At 40.5% G+C, this 21,621-nt stretch overlaps 1 protein-coding gene across 2 annotated transcripts; it reads left to right on the plus strand.

The window, feature by feature from the left end:
- The first annotated feature begins 515 nt into the window (after positions 1 to 515).
- On the plus strand, positions 516 to 17,106 carry LOC138721631 (DNA repair protein XRCC3-like). 2 transcript variants are annotated; one of them, XM_069858974.1, is made up of 8 exons: positions 516 to 533; positions 2,515 to 2,597; positions 3,034 to 3,171; positions 4,081 to 4,293; positions 8,635 to 8,789; positions 10,904 to 11,116; positions 13,262 to 13,308; positions 14,461 to 17,106. In XM_069858974.1, exons 2-8 carry the CDS (start codon positions 2,543 to 2,545, stop codon positions 14,681 to 14,683), a joined length of 1,044 nt encoding a protein of 347 aa, XP_069715075.1. In that variant the 5' UTR covers positions 516 to 533; positions 2,515 to 2,542; the 3' UTR covers positions 14,684 to 17,106. The 2 variants fall into 2 exon arrangements, with proteins under 2 accessions (XP_069715075.1, XP_069715074.1); XM_069858973.1 differs by lacking the exon at positions 516 to 533 and adding an exon at positions 1,273 to 1,357.
- The last annotated feature ends 4,515 nt before the right edge of the window (positions 17,107 to 21,621 follow it).

Here is a 21,621-nt window from a genome sequence, read left to right on the forward strand (position 1 = left end):
GACAGGCCCCGCCTACCCGCGCCGTCCGACCAATCGGAGCACGACTCCGGGCCTGCCGGCCAATCGCGTGTCGCTCGCGGCTTAGAGCCCCGCCCCTTCCGGACCCTTCCGCCTCCCCGCCCCGGAACCGCGCGCACCTCGGCCCCACCCCTGGGAAGCGCGACAGCCAATCAGCACGCGGGGAGGGCGGCGACAAGCCCCGCCCACTCCCCGAGCGACGCGCTGCCATTGGCTGCGCTCCTGAGCGGCGGTTTGTGATTGGCCGGCCGGGAGTGGGGGGGGGGGGGGAGCCGCTCGCCCATTGGCCGCGGCGGCAGCGATTCGGCGGTGGCGGCGGGAGAGCGGCCAGGTGTCCCTCCGCGTCCCCCGGGCCGGGGGCTGCGAGGCTGCCGGGCTGCGCTGCTCCGCACCCCCCGGGACGGGGATGGCGTGGATGGGTCGCCGGTCCCGGTAGGCCGCGTCCCTGGGACCTGCCTGGCTTTGCAGGGATCGGCTCTGGGTGATCCCCTTCCCCGCTGCGATGGTGATTACTGGTGATTCTAATCTGTGCTGTGATTAGCTGAACCCACTAGGGGCGAGTATAAACGTACAGGTTGGATGGGGCTTTGAGCAGCCCGGTACCGTGGGAGGGGGGCGGAACTGGGTAGTTGTCACAGTTTAGCTCAAACCACGCAGACCTCACCTGGCGTCCTGTGTCCAGGTCTGGAATCCTCACACTAGAAGGATCTGGAGCTGTTGGAACGGGTCCAGAGGAGGCTACAAAGATGATCAGAGGGCTGGAGCATCTCCCACACGAGGACAGGCTGAGAGAGCTGGAGTTGTTCAGCCTGGAGAAGGCTCTGAGGAGACCTTATAGCGACCTTCCAGTGCCTGAAGGGGCTGCAGGAAAGCTGGGGAGGGACTGTTCACAAAGGTTTGTAGTGACAGGACTAGGGGGAATGGGTATAAACTGGAGAGGGGAAGATTTAGACTAGACATAAGAAGAAATTCTTCACAATGAGAGTAGTAAGGCACTGGAACAGATCACCCAGTGAAGCTGTGGCTGCCCCATCCCTGGAGGTGTTCAAGGCCAGGTTGGATGGGGCCTTGGGCAGCCTGGTCTGGTGGGAGGTGTCCCTGCCCATGGCAGGGGGGTTGGAACCGGGTGATCTTTAAATCCCTTCCAACCCAAACTATTATGTGATTCTGTGAATAATCATTAAGATCCTTTCTAACTCAAACCATTCTATGATGTAAACAGCTCCCTGTGAAGACTTCTGCCAGTGTACTCTATCGTCATTGTTTTTCTTATGGGAGCAGTGCACATGCTGGCCCGGAGTCCATCCCTCCAGAGCTCGTCATGGTCATGATTAGTTTGGTAAGTTCCCATGACTGTCAGGACATCACTTTGAAGAGGTGATGCTTAAAAATGACCAGTTCCTCTAGTGTGTTTTCTCGTTTTGTCAGGATCTGTGGCAGCCTCTCCTCCCCCATGTTAAAGAAGGGATGGTTTGCAAAGTCGTCTAGTCTTACAAAGCTCTTGTGTGCTCTCCCCAGCCCTTCGGAAGCAGTAATGGGCCCCACAGAACTCTTTGAATCACAGAATTGTTGGAAAAGAGCTCTTAAGACCATCCAGTCCAGGCATCAACCCACCACTACTGTGTCCTGAAGTGCCACATCTATACCTTTTTGAACATCTCCAGGGATGGTGACTCCCCACTTCCCTAGGCAGTCTGTTCCAGTGCTTCACTGCTCTTTACTTAAAGAATTTTTTCCTAATATCCAGTCTAAACCTACCCTGGGACAACTTGAGGCCATTTCTTCCTGTCCTGTCACTTGTAACTTGGGAGAAGAGATGCCTATAGGGCTAAGCTGTTGTGGTTTAGGTCAAAGCATTCAGAAGAGTGCCTAACGTTGTTATTTAATGCTTTAATGCTAGATTTGCTAGTAAATGAAAATGTATTTGGCTATCCAATGTATGGGAACACCTGGATCATTCCAAACTGCACGTGTGTGTGATCTGTTTTTGAAAAGTAAACGTTTATTTGTGTAGAGTGGCAGGATAGAAATGACTACCTAACGGGTCCGCTAACTGGAATCCGGAGCAAAAGTCCTAGCCAAAATTAAAATGAAAATTACTGGTAATTCTTATCTATGGTATTATTAGTGGAACCCTTTAGTAGCATATAAGTATACAGGTTGGATGAGGCTTTGAGCAGCCTGATCCAGTGGAAGGTGTCCCTGCCTGTGGCAGGGGGGATTGGAACTGGATGATTGTCATGGTTTAGTTCAAACCACAGCAATAATCTTTAAGATCCTTTCCAACTCAAACCATTCTATGATGTAAACAGGTGATGTAAACAGCTGCCTGAGAAGACTTCTGCCAATGTAGTGAATCATCATTATTTTTCTAAGATAACTGATAAATATGTTGTTATAAGAAAAGAATATTACTACAGTCCTTTCACATTGAATGATACTTATTTTATTTTTTTTGTTCTCATGTGTATCTGATAAAATCCTCTTTAAAAACAGATCATTCACCCTGGCACTGTATCAGGAAATGGACTGGAACCAGTTTGACTTGAACCCTAAAATAATTGCTGCCCTTAAGAAAGGTAACTTAGTTTACCAGTGTCTTACTAATAGATCTACTACCTAGTGTCTTCCTTTACATAATTTTGTGTATGTAAGCACATAGATGTACAGTAACATTTTAGAACTTTAACAAAGTATTTCATAAGCAAGTTTTTTGAGTGATTAGAAATTATGACTTTACCCTATGCTCTTCCAAGCTATGTTATAGCATGTGTTGATATAGTCAAAGCAAACATTGCCTCCTCTGCTTACAGGAATGCAGTGTAGGTAAACTACAAGTAAACGAGTAGTAGAAAGTGGAAAAACTTCTTTTGTGCATATGACTGTAATCTAGCCAAAAGCTGAGGGACATGGTTTAGTGTTTGATAGAAATGGTTGGACTCAATGATCCGGTGGGTCTCTTCCAACCTGGTTATTCTATGATTCTATGATTTACAAGAATTCTTCTCATTTCAGCTGACATAAGATCAATAAGAGAGATTTTAAATCTTTCTGGAGCAGACTTGCAAAGACTGATGAAGCTATCCAATGCAGATATACAGTGCTTACTGAAAACAGTCTCTCACGCACTGAGGAGAGACAGTATGCTTACAGGTAATACAGTCAATGCAAAAAATCTGTTCTATTTAAATCTTAAAGTATTTCACTGGATGAAAATATAGTTTTGGCTCTTTATTGACACAGCAATGGGATTCTGTAAATGAAAAGGCAGATGGTATAGTGATGCTGTAGTGAATTATTTAACTGTCCTAAGGACAGCTCCTCTGGGACCTTGAAGGTTGATGGAAGTGGGTGGGTGCTTCAGGGTCAAGCTTGCCTGAAACAGGGCAAAATGATTCTTCAGTCTGGAAAACTTGATTAGAGGAACAAGAAGTTTCCTTTTTCTTTCTGTATCTCTCTCTTACTCTGTTTTCCTTTTGGACTAAGACTAGTTGAAAAACGTATATGGTACATTTTTAACGACATAAACTGATTTGATATAAACACCTCACTCTAAACCAAGCAGGACCTAGTAGCTTCCCCTGTAGAAATGCTTCATGGCAGCTCTGTACTTAGAATTTATTTCCTTGCAATTTTCATGTATCTTCAGGCCTTGGCTAGAGGCCTGGTACGCAGTTTCATAGTCTACTCTAGCTTTCCATTTCTGTAATTGTTGTGCTTGAACCTTGCTGACAATATTTTCCTTGAGTGTAGCTTTCCATGGAGACTGCTTAGAGGCAGAAGGAAGAAAAAAAGTTGGAGAGGGAGAAAGGGCTCAGCGTAAACTATCAGTTTTTGAGCAGACATTCAGTTAGTAGGCTCCTTGGGGAAAGGGAGGTGGGGAAAACCTGGCAGAAGGAGAAAAATCTCCCTTCAACAAAGAAAATATCTGTTGTTGATGTAAACCTGGTATACAGGCTCTATTTTGTATCATTGTGTGTTAGAATGATACTAAATGGCACTCCTTTTTTTAATTTTTTTTCTTTTTTTCAATTATTGAAAAAAAAATCCAAAACCTTGCAGCACTTCAACTCTACCAAGATAAAGATCATCTCACCTCCCAACACCAGAAGCTAAGCCTGGGATGTTCAGTACTAGATAACTTGTTAAAAGGTGGCATTCCTTTAGTGGGAATCACAGAACTTGCTGGGGAAAGTTCTGCTGGGAAGACTCAGATTAGTTTGCAACTGTGCCTCTGTGTGCAGTATCCTTACAAATATGGTGGACTAGAGTCTGGTAAGTATTGAAATATGAATGCTGATCAATTTGTCATTTGGAGGACTATACTGTCGTTAAGAACGTCATCCGTGCACTGAAGTAGATGCAGCTATTGAGTTTGTGTTGTATCCTTCTGCAATAACATTAGTAGTAAGTGAATTAGTGATGGATCTTCGTAGAGAGAAAACTGTGCTGGGCATATCCTGTATCAAAACATAATTTAATACAAAATTACTGTTGGCTGGTTTTTGTCTGCCTGCTGCTGTGGGTAGAACTAGACACATTTAAGCAGTCTGTGAAAATTGTTGTGGTCACAAGTACTTACTGACTCCTCAGGTAACCATCACAGCAGAACAGCTTGTCAGATTTGTCCACAGACCCCTTGGCTATATGGTATATATTCCCTAGTTGGGGGGTGGGAGATTCAAATTTCAAAGAATATTTAGTTTTATACCAATAACTAAAGTGATTTACACAGTAAAATTGATGGAAATGTAATTGGAGAAAGTTAACATTGTTTTGTACCCACAGTTTTCCTGGTTTTGGTGAAGGGAGCAGGTTTTTTTTGTTAGGGTACTTTTTTTTTAACCATCTATCACATTAATCTAATTCCTGATATTTGGGGGTTTAAGTATTGTATGCTGCCTTGGAAAAGAAGGAAACTTGTATCGCTTTTGAGAATTGAGTGTCCTAGTAGTCTGCCTTAGGTGTGTTTTGACTGTGATCTTGCTCTTCCTTCCACGCAGCAGTGGCTTTAATTTGGCAGCTCAGTGGTTTGTTGTGGGCAAACTTTATTTTTTGTACTGTATCCGCCCAGGTGGAAAAATCATGGAATGTCCAAATGAAGATCTTGCATAAAGGGTAGTAATTAGCCTATGGATTACCTTGCTTTGCTGTAAGTTAAGTCATTAATCAGAGCAGAAGCAAATATATTTTGTTCGCTTTCCTTGTATCAGTGCTAACTGCTGCAAATAGTTTGAATGCAAATACATTTTCATTTGTGCCCTAGCACTTCTCCCTATCTGTGTTGAAAGAAAGAACAAACTGGAATGGAGTACAGAAAAAGGTGCCCAGCATCCTAATGACACCCTTGTCTGTTGTACCAAACTACACTCTTCCTTGTAGAACTACAAAAGAGCAAATCTTTTCATTATTTGTGTTTGCAAATGGTTCTTGTTTCTTATGCTCTCGATGCAGTTGCCTTGTCATGTATGTGTTCCCCATCTATCCACTCCCAAGTGTTCCATGGAAGATAGGGTAGAATGGGCATCATATCAGGACTTCTGTGAGAGAATAGGAGTGTTTCAGAAGAGCTGAGAGGGCAGAAATTTTGAGGATATTGAAAGCTATAGGAGGTGGAAGTATTCTGCTGCAGGAGTTGAAGAGCAAGGGGAGCAGTGGAATCTTTATTCTTGCAGTTTTTAACTCTGTGGGATTGTGCGATATGTTGGATACAGTCACAGCAGAAGTTATTGTTTGTGTAGCACTTAAAAAATGAAACTTCATTTCCCTCTGGTCTGTAAATAAGGGTTGTGTTGAGTCTCATGAGAAATACAGGAAATTAAAAGCTTATGTTAAGTTTGAAGACTTTTATTTAGGAAGCTTGAGGAGAACAAAAATGCTTAGTAACTATTACAGAAGTCTAGCGCTGCCAATAGAAGTTAGTCTGCCAATAGAATAGTTAATCTCTGTGCTAAAAGTTTGCTTATGATTTAAAATCATGGTGGGTTTTTTTAGTGCTAGAAACTTCCCTTCTCTTAGGTAGTGATGTTGAAGTACATTTCTTTAGACAGTAGAGATTTATTGTTTGTTTGCTTCATTTGATTTAGCCATAGCCTTGTTTACTGTTCTCAGTGCTAGGAGATTGGCAGCAAACTAAGAAAATGGGACATCCTTTGCCTGAAGGTTATCCTTCTGCCATTCTAAGAATGTCAGTTATGGCCGATTGCGTGTTGGCTGAATTTATTTTACATGCCCATATTCAAAAGCAATACATTAATATAATGTGAAAAATTCATATCCATATTAAAATTATGAATTAGAAAAAACCTGATTCTTGATAACAAGCTGGTTTGGTGCATGACAGATTATGTTCATAGGACTCAAAATTTGTCCTCCCTTGAGGGTGGGTTTTTTTTAGTGTGTTTTAGTTTTGTTTTGTTGGTTTTGAGGTGGTTTCTTGTCAACAACCAGCACAGCACTTTTAGCAGTCTAAATTACAGTAAAGCACTGATGTGTTGGAGAGTGATATGGAAATTAGTCCAATTAGGAGAAATTAACCTAGGGAAATAGGCAAGGCAGTTAAGGTTCACTTAATTAACTGTCTAATAATTAGGTATTTAAAAAGCCTTAAGCAGTTAAGTGATATAATGAATAGTTTACTGTGATTTCCTCACCCGAGCTTCATACAAGTTCAGATGGTGCTGAACAAGGTGCTGTTGTCACTGTAAACTTCATGAGCTCAAGTGACTGTGGACTCATTTTCTCTTCTTTAATTTTCTCTTTGTTGTTGGGATTTTGCATCTGTGCTCATTTGTGTCTTCAAGTATTGTGTATGGCTTCAGTCATTGTAATTACTGAAAACAGCATGTATACCCACAGTTTAAAACACAGAATTCCATCCACTCAAATGCTAGGAAGAAGGTGGGAAAAGTACAGAACATACCCACAGTTCAACTTCCTATTTTTTAATATATTGTAGGTCAAGAATCATGATCAGATCTCAGCTGCTGTGATCACTGGTGCTTTAGTGGATTCCTTAGTCACTGACAAATGTAACTGCTCACAGCCCTCAGTTCCCTCTGACATAAGTGTATACCTAATGGAATTGGGGAATTAAGAATGGAGACTGAATGTTGTAGCAATAAATGCTATTGGCTGCTAGGGCCAAGAAAAGTAAAAAGGAGCCGAAGTATAATTTGAAGCTGTTGTTGGGCAGCATAGAAATAGAAATTGAGGAAACATTTCAGTACCTCCTATGGAGGCTGTGGATGATGATGAAGTATTTTTCCATGTGTTAATAATTGGAGAAGGTCTTTAATTCTCACCTGTCAAAACCAATATTTTTAATTAGTGGGCATGGGTAATTTATTTTCTTCACCTGATACCTTTCTGAGTATTTGGAAAGTATTTAGAAGACTGTGTATTGGGAAAATAATTTATTTATTTATTTTAATATCTCACATGTGAAGTAGGGCATTTTCTGTAAATTTGTGGAGAAGTTGGGGAGAGTTATGTTGACAATACAAGTTTAGTCCTAAAGGAAACTAGGCGTATGCTTATCTTTGTCCTACATAGGAGATTCTTAAAACTCAATACCCTGTGCTATACAGGTGTCTACCAGCAAAATATTTTTATTTTTAACCATTACGTGATCCAATCCTGAGATCTTTCAGTTTCTGCTATTGGATACATTTTTGTAATGTTTTTTCAATGGAATATGTAGAGATATGGAAGTTGCATCTGGAAATGGGACATCGGAGTCCCTGGAGAGCCAGCGTAGGGATGGATTAATGGGAGGTAGAGATGTTTAGGAAATCTCACATTGCCCAGCACATCAGCTGCCAAGCTGTGTTAGCAGCTTCAGCCACTTTAATGAGTGGACTTAATCCTTGGATGTAACCCTGTAAGCTGATAATGCTGGCTAGTTCTGCAATAACAGAATAAAGTATTTCTGTTTTCTTTTCCCAGCATCCTTCATGTGTGTGGTTGATTTTCTCTGCAATAATGCATACTTGTTAACCAGAAACCACAGTAAAAACATACAGACATCACTCAGAGTAATGTGATTGAAATATAATGTTTTTTATCTAACCTACCATTTTCAGGAGGAGTTAATTGGACTGAGATTGGATAAGTGATACTCTTTAAAATGGCTTAAAAGTGGTGTTGCTAAGTACACCTCCATGTGTAAATTTAAACCCAAGAAACTTGAAAACAGTGAGTGAATTTAATCAAAACACTAGTAGTGCTGATTTTGGCTGGGGTAGTTAATTTCCTTCATAGTATAGAGCTGTGGTTTGGATTTGTGCCCAGGGCAAACTGTGCAGTATCGCTGTGTTTGTGGGTTGGATAAGTTGTGATCCTCGAAATCACCCCAGTTAGGTGAGCAGGTGTTCCACAGCTCTGAAGGATGAGCGGCACCTAGTGGAGAGCACTGAAAAAAGGACCTGACAACTACGGGAAAGTTCTAGGAGTGTTTTTTTTTGTTGTTCATCATTGATTCAATATGGCTACAAAAGAAAATAACTTGAATTTCCAGGTATGTACACCTAGCTTTTGAGTGCAGAATGTATTGGCTTGGTTTTGTGTTGTTAAGAGAGCTGTTCTAATAATGAAGGTGCTTTCCTTGGCTTATAGGAGCTGTCTACGTTTGTACGGAAGATGTATTCCCAAGTAAACGTTTACAACAACTCATAGAACAACAGCACAGGCTGCGCGCAGATGTTCCAGCTGAAATCATACAGAAGATCAGATTTGGAAACAGTATTTTTGTTGAGCACGCAGCAGACTTAGTAAGTAGTAACACAAATCAAGAGTACCTAATCATGCTATAATCCAGTAACCACAGAAGTTTTTTGGTACAGGAGACCTTTCAAAAGGCTAAAAGTGAACTAAGATCTATAATGAATATTCCCTTATCTCTGCAATTTGCTGTTAGAGAACTGTCTGTTACAGTGTTTTATTATGAAAGATATTGAAAGACAAATATTAAGTCTTTAGAATGAAACATGTAATGGATTTTTGTAAGTAATTTTGTTTGTTAAAATGTAGTAGACTTAGTGCTCCTAGATTTATTGTAGCTCATAAGGAGATCTTCATGAACTTTGGAGGCAGGATATAAATATATATACACAGGGGTGTCTATCCTGGCTAACTTGCAATATAACACCAGAGTTGTTAAATTGCAGTTTAAGCAGATGGGAGGAAAGGAGACAAAGAAATGATACCTGGAAAAGGTAATGACACAGCATAAGCACCACAGTGCAGCTGTGTGTGATGCCTGTAAAGTGTCAGAGCAGAACTGGAGGGGAATAGATACCAACTTCAGTACTGTATTCTTGCCTTGCAAACCCGCATATCTCTGCTTTATCTTAAGTATCCATGTTCTTTATTGGTAGAATGTCAGAATTTCTGTTTTCTCTAAGGCTTGAAAGTAGCACTTGTTGAATCATTCTGATTGCTGGGGTTTTTTAATTGTAGTTTGCGGGTATGAGAAGATTTTGTACGTTATTCTGCTTGCCACTTATTCACTATGTGGTCCAGGCAGTAGCTGAGCTACCTTTACCATGTCACTGTCATTGGAAATATTAATTAAAGTTCTAACTGTAGTTTCTGGAAGCTACAGAGTATGTTATTGTAAAATGGAGAGAGTCTCTCTGTGGTTTAATAGTATGTGCATCTCTCTAAAATACTCTTAGAAGTAAATACCTACACTCACTGGTAAGTCCAGCAATTATGCAATAGATTACATTGCAATATACGAATTGTAATATAGATTCAGTTTGTGTGCGTGTGTATCCATACACACAGAACACATTGCAATGTGGCGATACGCAGATGGTAGCAAGGGAAGGAAGTGCCCAAACCATAATTACATTCTGTATTTTCCTTCACATCAAAAATGTTCTTCAGAATAATACTTTCCTCTTGGTTTGGAAAAAAAAAGCACCTTTGATATTATAATATTATTTATTTCTTAAAAAGCAGCTCCTTTAGTATAATAGATCTTTCTATAATTCAGACTTGAGAATTACAATTTAGTTCTAAAAGCTGTGGAATGCATGAGGATATTGCATGTAATTTTGGATGCATGTAAGCTCTTATCTAAGTGAACCTCTACTTAGACGTGAAGAGTGGCACCAATAAGAATTGTGACTCACATTATTGCTTTTTTTTGCCACCTTTGAAATACTTGATGGCCAGAAGCTGAGATTATTACTGTGAGTCTGTTCTTCCTCCTGCTCAGCTGCTATAAACCACACTGTTAAAGGCAACACACTGGGCTACAAGGACCTTTCACCTGACTAACAGGATTTTTCTTACCTGATAGAAGTTGCAACCTACAAAATATTTGTTAGTTGAACTTCCTGCAATTGAAATGTTTGGTGACTTCAAAATATTCAATTAGTAACACTTTTAATAGGGAGCATACAAGTTGCAACTAGTCACATTTGTAAGTCTCTTGGTCACTATGGTTCGGATGTAGCAACTACGTATTTGTTGTTAATATAAGTCAAACAGCATCATAGTCTCTAACTTCTGTTTTGACTATTTAATGCTAGCCCTGAGTCCTCAGTGTTTCAGTGAGAACTGCTCTGGCAAAACAGGAATCATTCAGGACTGCAATATTGCATTCTTGAGATTTTGCAGTGTCAGTACAAATTGATTTAAGAGTTGATTGATTTAAGAATTGATTTAAGTTAGAGCTGCAGGTAACTGCACGTTCCATTTCGGTCTCTATTTTTTCCTTAAGGTAAGACATCAAGACATTTGTGAAAAGTGGTCAGGCTTTAAGATAGACAAAGTCACTTTATGATTAGAAACTCCATCATGTTCTGCTACAGTGATGATAGCTTGATTTTACAAATGAACAGTTCTAATGCTGGCTGTTTGTGTTTTGTGGTAGGACACCTTTCACAAGTGCATTACTAAGAGGATTTCCCTACTGCTGGCAAGAGGCATGGTGCGGCTGGTGGTCATAGACTCTATTGCTGCTTTGTTTCGATGTGAATTTGGAGTGTCAGATTCCATTACGAAGGCTCAGTATTTGCAGACATTTGGAGCACAGCTTCACAGTTTAAGCACTAGATTCAGGACTCCAATAATGTGCATTAATCAGGTATGACACCAAAATTGCTTCTGATTTTTATAGGGACCACTTAATAAATGGTTGGGGTGGAGGGGAATTCTGTGTAGGTGCATTTCCTGGTGTTGTATATAACACTATCAACTGGGTATTAATAACTGATGGAAACTGAAGTTTCCTTAAACTGGTGTACTTTAAACTGGTAATTTTTACCTTCTCAAAGTTTAAGAATTTCATTTAAGCTTTTATAGACTCTTACTGTTCTCAAAGGTTGACCATTAAAGCTAATGAAAATAGATACAGCATCAAACAAAAATTACAGTGTTCTTTCCTAACAATAGCTTCAAACGCCATCGCCAACAGGATTGCTCTGGGACCTCTGCATCCATAGTTACATTCCACATGTACAGGAGAGAGTGAAGCACCAGGGGCTTTGCTGTGTTTTTGTGTAGCTCAGCATTTGTGTGTAAGTGCTGAGATTACTAAAGCGTTAGAATGCATGCCAGCTGACTTGAGCTAAACCAAAAAAGGCCAAGATGATACTAGTCAAAAAGAATATTCTTTTGAGAAAACTATGGAAGACACTGCTATCCTGTAGAAGCAGCATGCTACTGCTCCTAGTCCAATCACAAACCAAAGGAGTGTCTGAATGCTGGATGGAGATGAAGCATTCACATTTGCAATGCAGCCTGAGTAAGGGATAAGTAAATGTGCAGGCAGCCACTGTTGGGAAACTTCCTTTCTGGAAGGCCCTTCCATCAAATGAGTAAGTACTTGGCCCTGAGGTTTCCTTCTTACAGCAGAAGAAAAGGGAGAAAAGCTGAACTTGAGAAGTCACAAACAGGAAGAATTAAATTTTATCAGTCAGAAAGAGGTTCTAGGCTCATCAAGTCAGCTATTGTTTGTTCCTGTTGCCTTGGAGGAGTTCTGGAATTACAGCATGAGCAGTGTGTAAAACCTCACATTTATGATGTGGCTGGAAGGGTGTGTACTGGAATGTATACGTAGCAGAAATTTGAACAGCTGATAGGCGTACATGGTGTTTTTCTTTTCAATAAGATCCCATTAAGATTCAGTAGGATTTAAATTTCAGCCTTGAGTTACTCCTGATTTGTTAACCAACTTTTTTTTGCGTAATCTTTCACAGGGTCAGGTGGCGTTTCAGGAAAACTGAGATTTCCTGTAACTGCTTTCTGAATTTTGGTATTGGTAGAGACAGTTTGTTGTCCATGGGAAGCGTAGGTTGGATTTTGCTCTTTGTTTAGCAAAGGTCTGTGTGTCTTCAGCATTTACGCTATGAAGCCAGCGTAGGGTATCAAGTTCTTGACTTCCCTTAGTATGAGAATTTTTTGAGCGCCAGTGAAAGAAGATCTGATTTAAAGATAAGAAAAGTTCAGTCTCTCCCTTGGAATGCATGAGAGGAGAAAGAGTGGTTTAAGAGAGCATCTTAAATCTACCTTCCCATGATGGGAGTTTTATTTTGGTGCTGGCTCATGATAAATGAGGTCACTGCTTGACACTGAAAGACAACAGTCTGACAGAGGGCCCTTCAGGACTGTGTTCTAATGGCAGGTGACTCAGCAGGTCTGTAGTTACAGAAATAAGCTGCGAATAGAAGAACATTGAGGGAGATGCTGCATGTAGAGTAATCCGTTTGGTATGTTATATTTAGAGAAGTACCTATGACTTAACTTGCTATGCTTTGTGAAGAACTTGTGTGGAAGGATCATTACATTAAAAGACAATAGAGGGAGTCAAGAGGTGTGCATTTTTTCTGGGCTGTAAGCAAAGCCAAACCGCTCCATTAAGCAGGCTTTCAAAGGCAGTGAAATCATTGAGATCAGGACATCTTTTGGAGACCTGGGCTTCAGTACCTTTTACTGCAGGTACAGCATTGGAAGAGGGGGGTATGTTCTTTTTTGTTTGCTCCTTTTTTTTTTAATCAAAGTAAGCCTCTAGTAGTAGTTAAATTCATATAAGCTGTAGCTAGCTAAACAAGCCAAGATAATACTTCACAATTCCCTTTTAGTTTGCCATGAAAAAATAAGGAGTTTCTAACTTGTCTTAATATGTGATCCAATAACTTGGATTTTCTTGGCTTTGTCCCTTCCCTGCCCTTCTGTTTGCTAAAAACAAGTGCATAACTACAGGTCACCTTCAAATGTTTTTCTGCTTTAGGTGACCGATGCTGTGAGCGAGTTGGAAGCTGCTCAGTGCGGTTGTGGGTAAGTCATCCGCAACAGAAATGTCAGACACAGCACCATTTAACCACTGTATTTTTTATAACTCCAGTATAAACTACCAGAGCGTATTAAGAGTGCATTTACCCAGCAATGCTGTGTTTGCTGGAGATCAGCAATAGCCAATGGGCTCTAAAGTGGAAGAAACTGTCATACACACTTTTGTGGTAGTACCTAATCAGCAAGTCATGGGGAAAATGTTCCCTAGAATTAACGGCTAGTGTACTTGTTTATAGAAAAGTACTTTTGCATCTCTTCTTATGTCTGATATAACTGAGTGCATTTTCTTTCTGCTTAAAAAAACATAGTGACCAAACCTTATCAACTGGCTTATTTAGTTGCTTAAGAAACAAAATAGAGTATCTTTTGATACCAAGATATTAACCAAGATACCAAGATATTAACAGGGTTTAAACCTACGTATTTGTTGTTTGAATCCTAACTCTAATCTTGATTTACTAGCTAAGTTAGGTGCTACATTAACGGTTGGACTCGATGATCCGGTGGGTCTCTTCCAACCTGGTTATTCTATGATTCTATGATTCTACATAAATGTGGTTTTTTGCAAGAAGTTAGTTCTGCCCTCCGGATGCAGAAACTGACACAGAACAAGGATAAGGTTCAATCCCCTCCCTTAATTCTTTTACTGGAGAAATTGCACTTTTTTTGAGGAAAAAAAAAAATTGTTTTAAACTTTGGCTTGAAAGTAATACATAGACAGTGTTCTGTCTACCCAGCATTTCTAAGTATTCCTTATGTGGAATCCAGAGCCAACAGTTACACACTTCAAATATTTAAGATTCAGCCATTTTCTGTTGCTATTTTCCTATCACAAGGGAGCACCCTTCAAGAGAGAGGCAGGTATTCACCATGGCTATGGCTGGGAATGAATGAATTATTCTGTATAGAAGCATTTGTCTCCAGTTGTTACCTTGCTGTAGAGAGAGCCTAGCATATAGTTTTGTGAGTATATCCTGTAATCTCTTGTCTTCAAAGACTTGTAGTTTTAAACATAGCAAAACCCAGTAAATATTGAAACAGCAGGTCATTTCTTCCAGTGTAATTTTATTACAACAGAAGTGAAGGTATTTCATATTAAATCCATACATGCAGAAATCTGTAATGCTTTCTTTATAGTGTAGTGGATAAGAGAGTCTGTCCGTCACTTGGAATAACCTGGGCAAATCAGCTGCTAATGAGACTGATGGTCAGCCGGATACCCCAGCCTGTGCAATCAGCTGGAGTTGCATCACACCCAACTGGAAGTGTGAGGACTTTGCGAGTAGTTTTTGCTCCTCATCTCCCTCCATCCTTTTGCTACTATACAGTAAAATTGGAAGGTGTAAAAGGAATAGAATAAATCCTTTGCATAGTAAAGCATCCTGCTCCAAAAATGTATCAAAGCTACTTTACTTGAGAAAGAATTACTAGTAAAATGGAAACCTTCCTAGACGAGGGAAGTGGATGCTGAAATACATGAACAATGATATGACTGCATTAAGCCTTGTCTACATTTTCTACTTGTCTACACATTCATCAGCTTTTCCTTGGGACAGAAGATTTCTGAAGGAGAGTAAAGCTGTGGGCAGGTGGAGGCTGCACAATGAAGAGCGATGTGGCAATCCCTGTGGTAGGGGAGACTTGATTTCTGATTTTGTTTTAATAGCATCCTAATTGAGAAAGAGCAATTACTGCAATTGTATATCTCTGTTTCCAGACCCAAAGGGTCTCAAATTCAACCAGATAACATTGCTTGATGCTGTTTCTGGTCCTCGTGCTGCCATTACGTATAGCTATTCTTCTATCTGTAGGGCCTCAAAAATAATACAAAGCAGCTCTGTCAAAGCACAGCTCTGTCACAAAGCAGCTCTCTGATTTTTAAACCGCTTGTTATTAATATTAGGACTAAAAAAATACCAGAAGGATACTTGATTTTAACATCTTACTGTAAGAATTAAAATTGTAGGGCTTTTTTACTGTATGGGCATATCTAGCTTCACAGAACTTCTACAAATTCTTCTGAAAATGTTTGGTTTTTTTCCCACTGTTTTCTGGCTTCCCCATGCCTTTCCCTCATAGCCTCTATAGCCTCTTCCTTTTAAAAAAATAACAAACCCCCTGTTCTGTTTGCCCATTACTGAATCTGTATAACAAGGTACTTTCAGAGCAAGGGCTCCATTCATGTTCTTTCCCATAACCTGCGCTGCTCTGTGTTTTGTTGGACCTGGAGAGCATTCTTGATCAGCTTCTGGACGGCCGCCTCGAGTGTCTTCTGTCCTTACTGCCAGGCTTTTAGCTGAATTGTGCCTCTGAAGGGCACCTTTAGCTGTTTTCATCCATCTATGGAACTACTGCTCTTCTCAGGTTTATGTTGTTTTTAAACCCTTGCACGGTGGGGTTTTGTTTCAGTCTTTGTACTGTTCATCACATCTTTTTCTGTTGCCCTTGGATTGCTGCTGTGACGTGCTTTTTCCAGTCATTGCTGCATTTGGTGTGAAAGAAGGCAAGAAGTTACTCATGCACATTTTCTGAAGGCCGTAGACCTTGCTTGGCCTGTGTTATGTGGGTGCCTGCTCCTATCAGTGTACAATGCTCACTTGTATCACATACCTGATAAGCTTTCAGAAGACAAGAAGTCTATCAGAGTCCATTTTTCTATGTAGCTACATTGTTTAGTTCTGGTTTGGGGTAAATGAAAACCTTCCATAAATATCAGTTCAGGGGAAGGATGATCACTCAGTACACTACATTAGCGAAATAGCTGCTGCCTTTGCCTTTCCCCAGTGATGCTCATTAAGGATCTAGTACAGCAGCCGTTCTTTCCTTGGGAAGCACGCGGCTGGGTAGCAGAAAGGCCAAGTTCTGTCTAGCTGTACGGTGGGTCAGCTGGAACTGGGTCAGCTGGAAGGCTCTGGCAGAAGCCTTCTTTGAGGCTAATGGAGCACAGCACAAAGAAAAGACCCAGGAAGATAAGGATTGTATGACTGCCTCAGGGAAATTCTTAAGAACAGGCACAGTGACACCTTGGAGCTGAAGAAGGGAAACTAGAGCAAGCAGGAAGGATGAGTTGCCTTCAGTGCCTTCCGAAATCCGCGTGTATTGTGCGAGGAGTGTAACAAATCATCTCTAATCTCTTTTCTAAACTGTCTTCTATCCTTTGTACTTGGATGCACCCATGTTCACTGGCAGTTTTTAATAAAATACAAACATGATTCTGTCTTTGTGTACTCAATGTAAGGAACCAGTGAATGTGCTATAGCTCAGAGCCAGAGCTACCTCGTCTTCAAATCCCCATGTTCCACGCCTAACAATTTTAATGAAGATAAAGTAGTGCTGCATAAGTAACTCTCAAATTATTTTCTTCCATTCCTGGCATGTTTATGTGGGACAGGGACTTCAGCCAATATGTTGCTCATCCTGTTGTACTAATCTGATTTTAAAAAAAGCCAGAGATGGATGCAGCTGATGAAAGGGAGCCAGTCAGCCCCTACCTGGTCATGCATTTACAGAAGAGCCTCATCAAAGCCCAGGCTCCAATCTCTGGAGTCCACCTCACTGTGAACCACATTCAGAACAGTCAGACACACATCTTGAGGCTCAGTGTTAAAACATTTCGATGGCTCTTTTCACAACCTGGATGCTTGCAGGAGTGAGACCAAAGTGTTAAGAGTCATAGGTGGGTCTGTAGCCAAACTCCCAGTTCGCTTGATGAAAGACACTTTTTACCAACAAAGTTAAGTAATGCCTAATCCGAGCAAGTTTTCCTGTCACTACCCTCATTATTTAACTCTCCAGCTGTAGGCTTAAATCTGAGTCAGAGAAAGTTACCGTTTGTTTCCTGGCTCATCATCATAGAATCACCAGGTTGGAAAAGACCCACTTCATCACTGAGTCCAACCATTCCTATCAAACACTAAACCATGCCCCTCAGCCAGCACCTCATCCACAAACACTGAACCTCTGAACTGCATCTGCCCCCACAGGCCCGCAGTCTGCAGTCAATCCCTGGCAGCAGTTGGATGTTCAGCTGCGGCGTCTGCCTCTTCCTTCAGTTACCCGCAGTCAGAAATCACGAATGCTGCTCATCCAGCACAAGAACAGCTTTGGGGTGCAAACCCTCACACAGAAACTGAACAAAGCATCTGCCCTTTCTGAAGCCTTGAGTCAGAAGCGTTGAAAAGTGCTTAAGTTTTAATAAACGCAATCGAAAAATGTTCCTTTTACACGGTTTTTTTTATCTTTGGATTTCACACTGAGATTTGTTTCTATATGGGGAAAAAAAACATTGAAGTAATTTTCACAAAGAAGGGTTACGCTCTAGAAAGTACCGAGTGCATCATCTTCAGCCTGCAAAGCTGCGTTGAAATATTTTCCTACACTTTGAAAAGAAACATTAAATGACATTTGAGCAACATAAACATTTTCAAATTTATCTACAGATCTGTATTTAAAAAGGCCTTTTTCAGCAGAAAGATCGTATCAGGCTCTGGAAACACTGCTTTGGAAAAGTAGAACCAAATTTATTTGTGCTTGGTAAAGAATTTACACAACTGACCTATTAACAAAACAGGGGTAGTAAACCACACTAACTGACCCCATTACAAGTTTCTTGATGAAATCACAGGAAAATACTAGCATTTGTTACAAATAACATTTGTGGAAGTTTATTTTCAACAGAGTTTTACAGGGTAGACAAACAGGTGAGCTCTGAATGGGATTTTGTCTGTAGCTGTGATACAAGAAGGATACATCAGCATTACAAGTGGGTTCTCTATTGTTGGGGTTTGGTTTTGTTTTTTCAAATCAGGCCCTGGAAAACATAAAATGCCAATCCTGATTACATAGAACTCCTTCCTCTGGCTTAACCACACTGTAACCTACCACCACTAACATATAACACTTCAAGTACATAATTGAAAACTAAAGACTCGGTAATCTCCACGCTTGAATTATGACTAGAGTATAAATATAGGGAGCCAAAGGATTGGTCTGGTTTTAAACACCACTTTACTAAGCTTGTTCCATGCTGAATACAATTTTTAGTCTCTCTCGTGTGTGCCAGCACAACCATTGGAGTATCTTTGAGCTTTTTGATGTAGCTGGAACATTCCAAACTTCCAACTACGATTCTTTACCTATTTCTTATTTAAAAGCAGCCATAACTAAAGAACAGTTTTGCAGCTTCACAAGGAGTGTAACCCAACAACTTGGGCCTTTTGGCCTCTATCAGATGTTAGCACTGTGCTTTGCTTCTTGCTTTGAACCAAACCATTCCGTAATTCTGTGGTTCTGCAGAATTTTGGGGTTTTCTTTTCCGAGATGACTGACTTTTGACTATTCACCGTGCTGAGACATGGGAATGGTCTGGGGTGGGGAATAATCAAATGTGGATGTTCAAGATTTCCCATAATTCTAAACTAGTTAAGAAAAAACCCCGCCAATGTCTTTACTAATGCTTCCACAAGCCTGTGATAATGTAAAGTTAATACAATGAAACTGTAAACTTCACAGCATCACACCTTTTTTACATTTATTCTCTCCATACAGACCAACGTTACCAGAAATGCAATTCTCTTAGCAGCTTTCAGACAAAATACATGACCTGCATAACAAAAACTAAAATAACTTGAAGTCATCAAGTATTGTAAACACACTTTCAATGAAGCAGTGCATGTCCCTTTTACTACGTATTTACAGCTGAACCACACCTTGTTCAAAATTACTGGATTCAAAGGGTACAATTTAAACACAAATACTTCTCAAGCCTAAGTTGCTGCCACTCAGGAAGCCTTGGTGGGGAGGGTGGGGGTGCTGTTTGTTTTAAGAAAAGGTATAAACTCTAGATAACATTCAATTGTTCTTCCATTGTTTAAGTGCTGTGTTCTATCCCTTCAGTATTACAAGCACAAACACCACAGCAGCGGTTCAGCTGTTCCTCTAGAAGAGGAGCAAACCATGAAACAGTTACATTTCATGATAATATTTAATAAGACCTAAACTCAAGACCAAATACTGACAATATTCCTAAAGACTCGTGCAAAACCAGACAGACCGAAGGCCAACCAGGCACCTTTCCATCAGTAACAATTCAATGCACGATTCATCCTACACGCAACCCTTGCTGACTGAATACAAGAACAAGCCACTGCTCATAGCAGAATCGAGAGGAACTGGCCTCATCTGGAGTCCTCATTATGCTTTTAATGAAGTTCACCCTTAAATCTCTTGGCAAGGACAAACATGGTAGGTTAAAACCAAAGCTGCACTACCAAGGTTGCAGCTTTCCTAATTTTGAAGGTCTCTTCTAGTCATCTGTTTCATCAGGGCTGTTGATTTAGTCCAGCACTGAAGATACCCAAGCACTACACCACTGGGTTTTTTGGTTTTTTGCTTTCTGCAGACTGTTAGCCACAACTGAAACAGAGGAAATTCAAGCAGAGAAGCTTAAATAAATGCCAGCTGAGAAGCCCACCTGAAATTTAAATGTACACAAACCAGCTCCTGACAACAAATAACTAATGATATAAACATAATGCAGGTTAACCTTAAAAGTAGGTTTGTTGTTTACAAGTTTTTCTCAGACTGCGAACAGCTCATTGCCTATCATTTATGGATTTAAGGAGGAGTCTTGAAATTAGTTTCTTCTCTGAAAAATAATTAACCCATTAAATGTAAGAACTGTTTAATAAGCAGTAGCTCAAAAATTTAAGATTCCAACAGGCTTTAAAACACTGTATAAAGGTTTAAAACATTTAAAAGCACAGTACTAGTAATGCCACCAACAATAAGATCCTAAACAAGAAAGCTCCCTCACTGTCACCATCAACATACCATGGTCTTGCATTTTAAAAATCAATGTATGCTGTAATTCAGCACGGTTAAATATTTTATTGATGTTTATACAAGTTCTTTTTTCTTTTTTTTGAGAGGCTGCAAAAATAAATTTCTTTCAAAGCTGAAAGATGAATGTGGAAAACACATTATTTAATTTAAGTAATTCCATATTAGCAAAATCAGTCCTGCACCTAAACCGTTTTGTGGGTTTTTGGAAGTCAGACTTTTAGAACGGTCTGGGAGTGCAACAGCAAGCCCTGCAGAGCCCTGTTACAAGGTGCTGAGCCACTCCTCCCTCAGGCTGGTGGGAAGAGATTGATGGCAAGGGGTGTTTGCAGCGAGAGTTTCTCACGGACACAGCTAGAGAGCTGGATGACACAACCTCAGGCTGTTTGGGAAGCGAGGCAGGGCTCTCCTGTGTCTCCGTGGCTGCCTGGCACCTGGACATGGTCCCCACCCAGCCTGGTGACCTGATGTACAGTTCTCTGCACAAAGCCAGCTCAGCCTGAGAACTGAACCCACCAGTGCAGAGAACCGGACCCACCAGTGGGTGCACATAATGTGTTTTGCTTTAGGGGGAAAAAAAAGTATATATATTACGTATATTTTTATATAAAAAACTCTTAATAAAAAGATTACAACTCAAGAGTCTGCATTATATGAATATATATTGTTAAGATAACAACAAGAATCTGTCCTTGCTCGAGTTCATTAATGAATTGCACTACTCTGTGCTAAAACTTCTACATATTAGCAGCACCATATCTCACTGTTTCTAAACTGTCTTCATAGCAGGTATACCATAAGCAGCTTTCTTTAGAGAGATGCTAATGAGGTAACTCCTGGTAAACAGTCAAGTGCATTACATGTACAAATTTTTGCATCAGTTATTGTAACACAACTTAAAACAAGATGTAAAGCCAGTCAAATACTTCTACGAAGTACTAATTCTAATGACTTTTCACAGCCTGGTCAAATACTAAAACTTCCTTATGCCCCCATGTTTTACCTCCTACCGTTGGTGGTAACCTTGAATGAAAATTCCAGCTTTTCCCAAAGTGAATTTTGTTCAGCATTTTCCAACTCAGAACAATGACCACAAATGCATTTGTACACACACTGCTTGTTATTTTTTACTTTCTCATCCATCTTCACATGAATAAGAATTTTTGCAAAAGATGAACAAAATTACAAGCTTTACAGAAAAGCAAAAGGAAACACTAGTGTCTATGAAATATTTAAAACATACATACTCAGTTCAGCAGCAGTCCTGTATACAGACAGCATATATATTAACTGTAAGTAAATTTAACATGGGTGTGTGGTCAAACAAGTTGCTTGCCACTTATGGCCATCTAGGGCTCCCACTGGGCCCTTCAGATCTGGGTGGTCCTCTGCACAGCAGCTGCTCCACCGTGTTGCAGCTCGGTGTGGAGTTGCCTGCTTCTGCTGTCATCAGCTATT

The sequence above is a fragment of the Phaenicophaeus curvirostris genome, chromosome 5 (genome assembly GCF_032191515.1).
Source record: "Phaenicophaeus curvirostris isolate KB17595 chromosome 5, BPBGC_Pcur_1.0, whole genome shotgun sequence".
Lineage (NCBI taxonomy): Eukaryota > Metazoa > Chordata > Aves > Cuculiformes > Cuculidae > Phaenicophaeus > Phaenicophaeus curvirostris.

Bases quoted from the DNA above. Each gene is read 5' to 3' on its own strand.
- LOC138721631 (XM_069858974.1), top strand. From the start codon at position 2,543: ATGGACTGGAACCAGTTTGACTTGAACCCTAAAATAATTGCTGCCCTT. The intron at 3,172-4,080 runs GTAATACAGTCA...AAAACCTTGCAG, and splicing joins GAGAGACAGTATGCTTACAG to CACTTCAACTCTACCAAGAT. The intron at 13,309-14,460 runs GTAAGTCATCCG...CTTTCTTTATAG, and splicing joins GCTGCTCAGTGCGGTTGTGG to TGTAGTGGATAAGAGAGTCT.